Source organism: Ipomoea nil, unplaced genomic scaffold (genome assembly GCF_001879475.1).
Source record: "Ipomoea nil cultivar Tokyo-kokei standard unplaced genomic scaffold, Asagao_1.1 scaffold3100, whole genome shotgun sequence".
NCBI lineage: Eukaryota > Viridiplantae > Streptophyta > Magnoliopsida > Solanales > Convolvulaceae > Ipomoea > Ipomoea nil.
In genome coordinates this window covers 2613962-2618142 of record NW_017619528.1, presented here as the reverse complement: position 1 = coordinate 2618142, position 4181 = coordinate 2613962, and the positions used below count along the sequence as shown (strand labels likewise).

Sequence of the window (4181 nt, the reverse complement as noted above, 5' to 3'; positions counted from 1 at the left end):
CTTGTGAGTTGTTCCCTTGTCCCCTTACACATTTCATCTTAGTAAGGGTAAATGAGACATTTCCTTGACAATAGTCTTTCAAGCTAACCTAGGAAGACACATTTCATTTCTTCAAACACTCTCCAAGAGAAAAATCATTAAGCTCTCTCTCTTCTCTCTAAAAACTAGTTAGCTTTCTCTCCAAGCCACACCTAGGGCTACCAAGATCTTTCAAGTTTGCTTTCAAGATTCTACCTTTCATACTTTTGAGCATCTAGGAGGGTAAGATCTAAGCTCCTCTTGTGTTTTTAGTGTTTTCTAAGGTATCTTTTTATAAAGGTGAAATCTTTATGTTGTTTTGGTGTGTTCTTCAAGTGGGTGTGGAAAGGGAACATTGTTGGGAGCCTTGTGGAGTGTTGTAAGTGAAGGATAAATCTTCAAGAGGTAACACATGCTCTACAAAATTTATTTTGCTTACCTATATGATGATTTCTTGGATTCTACATGTGTTTTGCTATTAAATGTGACTGTTTATGCATTGTCTTGTGAAAATGCATATCTAGAGCTTGTTATTAGGGTTCTTGTATGCAATTGCTTGGCTATTCCTTTGATTCATGTCATTTTGTTGTATTTGGTGAGATTTGGCATGTTTTGGACTTGAATTTGAGCTTGGTGTTGAAAATCCCCGAAGGGATTATTTTGGTGTATAGGCATGTATCTGCAGGCGGAACAGCGGGCAGTGGCCTTCCCGCCGCCCCACCCGCGCGGTACAAGGTGGATTGGCGTAGTGTTCCCGCGGCGGAACCACCGGTGGGGGTCCACCCGTGGGCCCACCCGCGGGGTACATATGTTGGTTGTGCGGGGATTTATTCCCCGTGATTCTTTTGACTCCGTATTTGGTCTTTTGACTACTCGATTTTCTTTTGTGGAACTATTTGAGTGTCTTCTTGATGTTTCGTATGTCAAGAACTATATGGTTGGGTTCTATGTAGGTTTTGGTGTCCTAAATCGTTCTAAGTGTTCAACCTTATGATTCGTTGAACCATGATGAGTCTTGTGTGTTCTTTGGAACTAAGTTTGGTTTTCCTGTTTGATAAACATGCTTGTTCGTTGTTTAAATGCTAGCATGTGTGTTGTTTGTACTTTCCTATTGTTGATGATGACTTGTTTTAATCATCGTCGTTGTTGGATTGTGATCCATTTCCTTGATTGAGTATGGTTTCATATCTTCGTTGTGATCCGTTGATTGATTCCTGTTGTGGTGTGGTGTGTGTGGCTGTACCTGGATTGCACGATTAGTGGTATGGGACACTAGTCAACAAGGTACGATAGTGGTCCTCGTGGTGGCCATGACGTGATTTTGGAGTTTGTGACCTGTGTGTCGGGTTCACGTATTTCTTGGGAGGCATGTGTTTCCAAGGCATGTGTTGTCATGTGCGTGATCGGTACACTCGTGTACTATGAATTGGTGGTTTTGTTGGCAGTTTATCGGCGGATGGGGACGACGGTCCTCGAAGGGAAAAGGTTGGACTTGGTATACAGGGGTCCTGGAGGTAATGGTTGGAACTAGACATAAGGTTGGGGGTAGCCATAAGGTTGAAAACGAGCATAAGGAAGGCATCTCAATTCGTTATGGGTGATGTCACGAAGGCTTGTGTAGCCGTTGTTGCGTGTTTCTCTATTTTGTGACGTGTGATGTCACAACGACATGTGTTGCCAATGGGTGTGTCCCTATTCTCTTGTGTTATGCATTTCGGGTGATAATCTACTGTGTGATGGTAGATTATACCTTGAGCTATTCTTGTGAGTCGTTATTGCTTCTTATCGTATTGGGATGTGTTCCCTTATCTTTGGAGAGTGCATTGAGTCTTGTGTTGATCTCTATCTACATATGATATTTCACATGTATTGGTGGGTTACCAGCATCATTCGCTGACTGGGCGTCGTCCCTTATTTTATGTGTTTCTTTCAGGTGATGAGTAGACGAGAGCGCGGTCTAGAACCTGTTAGCTTAGATCCCTTTGTTTTGAGATGTTGTGGCCTGTGTGCCAATGTTAGACATTAGTACTCTTGTTTTGTATGGATTTAGATTGGGGATTATGCAGATGTTTCGCCTGTGGGTTCACCTTTCGGTGGGCTTGGCATAACACCCTATATTTCCTATTTATATAATCCTTGTTTAGTCTTCCGCTGAGTATGATGTTTTGGCTAGTTATCTCCATTTTTAAGGTTTAATGTAGCATGGAAATTAGGGGGTGTTACAATTGGTATCAGAGCCTAGGTTTGAGCCTAGGAAGGAAGAGTCTAGACTTCTAAGTGGATAGGTGTTGTTTGAGACCTTAAGGTGACCATAAGAATCTAAGTGTTTAAGCTCAGGATTTCTTAGGATGCGCGGTGAGCTGAGCGTTGTTTACCATTGCTTGCTTGTTTGTTGCCTTGTTAGTAATCGTGTTGTTGTTGTAGAAGCTTGCGATGCCTCCTCGTCCTTGTGCGCATACGCTGGAGACCCCGATGAATGAGCAGCTTGCCCAGAACCTTCAGCAGTTGACGCAGACGATGCAGCACGACCATCCCGTGCCACCTCCTCAACCTGCCGGGCATAGGGACGTGGGGCGTCTCGTGTCGGGTCACAGGCCACCGACCTTTGCGGGTGAGGAAGACCCGGTCATCTTGGAAGAGCGGATGAAGACGTTTGACAAGATCTTCTCGGTTGTCAGTTGTCCAGAAGAGCTAAGAGTAGAGCTTGCAACGTTCTACTTCTGCCTTGAGGCCGATCTGTGGTGGATGCATGAGGGCCCAGCTTGCCTTGAGGAACCTGAGTTTGTTTGGACCGCTCTCAAGGATCGGATGCGCGAGAGGTTTTATCCGGCGTATGTTAGGGCTGAAATGTATGAGGAATTCCTCCATCTCCAGCAAGGATCCCTATCGGTGGTTGAGTACCACAAGAAGTTTCTAGAGCTTGCGCGTTTTGCCCGGATGCTTGTGCCTACGGAGCTCGCCAAGGTTGAGAAGTGTGTAGCTGGCTTGAAGTACGAGGCACGGAAGGCCCTAACCGTGAGTAGGCCGAGTTCTTTGATGGAAGCATACCTGAGTGCTGCAGATCTTTACCGTGTTCAGCAGCTACAGCGAGGATACTATGAGCTTGCAAGGAAAAGAACCGAGAGTGGAGGCTCTTCCAGTTTCAAGAAGCCTAGGCCGAGTTTTCAAGCTAAGAATGCGTCATCTCCAACCCAAGGACCCAACCGAGCAGAGCATGGAAATCAAGTCAATATGTTTCCTTGCCGTAGATGTGGAAAAGTGCATGCGGGTCAGGATTGTAATGGCCAAGCGTTTCAGTGCTACCGTTGCCGGGATAGGGGTCACAAGGTCGCCGAGTGCCCTCAGCAAGCCAACCAAATGGTGTTGCCACCACCCCTAGGAGCCGGAGGAGCAGCTGGGTCTAGGTTGTCAGGAAGGGTGTTCGTGATGGGACGGTCGCAGGCAGAGACCGATGGCTTGGTGGAGGAAGAGCTAGCAGGTAACCTTTTTCTAGCCTACTCTTGTCTTCAGTACGCATCTTGTTCTTTGTGTCGTCGTGTGTTGCCTTGTTTTCCTTGATTATTTGTTGGAGTCATTTCGTTGTCCTTGTTATGTTTTCCCTCTTTGGTGAATGATTCGTTTGGACCTAAGTGTAAGCCCTTCTTGATGATTGATCCTTTTAGTTGGAAGTGAAAGCATTTGGTAGGGATAGTTGTTCACCCCTAAGATGAGTCATGCTTGGATTAAGCCCACAATTGTTGCACATGTACAAATTGTAACCTTTCCTTCTTGCGAGCTAGTTAAAATTCTCCAAGCAATTCTTTGAATTTGGAATAGAAAATCCATAAAATCCTTTCTTGTGAAGCCTTAAAAGACAAATAGATTTTTATTTGTAAACCTTCAATTTCAAACCCAGGTGTATCACTTGTCAACCCAACCCTCTAACCACTTAAGCTAATTAAGTTTCTTGAAACTTACCCAATTTTATTTCCATCTTAACCATAAATTCTCACTTTACCCAAATCCCCAAATTAAATCATATTTTTCCAAATTTCTTCCCCAAATACCTAACCCCCAAATTCTTCTTCTCTTTCTTTCCTCCTTCTCCCTACTCGTGGCCAGCCGAGAAGCATCCCCTCCCCACCCCCGTCGTTCTGCCCCCGTCGCCGACCAGCCGCCACCTG

At 45.1% G+C, this 4181-nt stretch overlaps 1 protein-coding gene across 1 annotated transcript; it reads left to right on the top strand.

Annotated features, from left to right (window-relative positions):
* Positions 1-2661: 2661 nt before the first annotated feature.
* On the top strand, positions 2662-3942 carry LOC109166504. The gene is made up of 2 exons (XM_019315454.1): positions 2662-3496; positions 3914-3942. The coding sequence occupies exons 1-2, from the start codon at positions 2662-2664 to the stop codon at positions 3940-3942; spliced, it is 864 nt and encodes a 287-aa protein (XP_019170999.1).
* Positions 3943-4181: the final 239 nt, after the last annotated feature.

What these genes read in the sequence shown, in the direction of transcription:
- LOC109166504 (XM_019315454.1), top strand. Translation starts at nt 2,662, where the DNA reads ATGAAGACGTTTGACAAGATCTTCTCGGTTGTCAGTTGTCCAGAAGAG. An exon ending in GGTGGAGGAAGAGCTAGCAG is followed by an intron (nt 3,497 to 3,913) that starts GTAACCTTTTTC and finishes TTTCAAACCCAG; the next exon opens with GTGTATCACTTGTCAACCCA.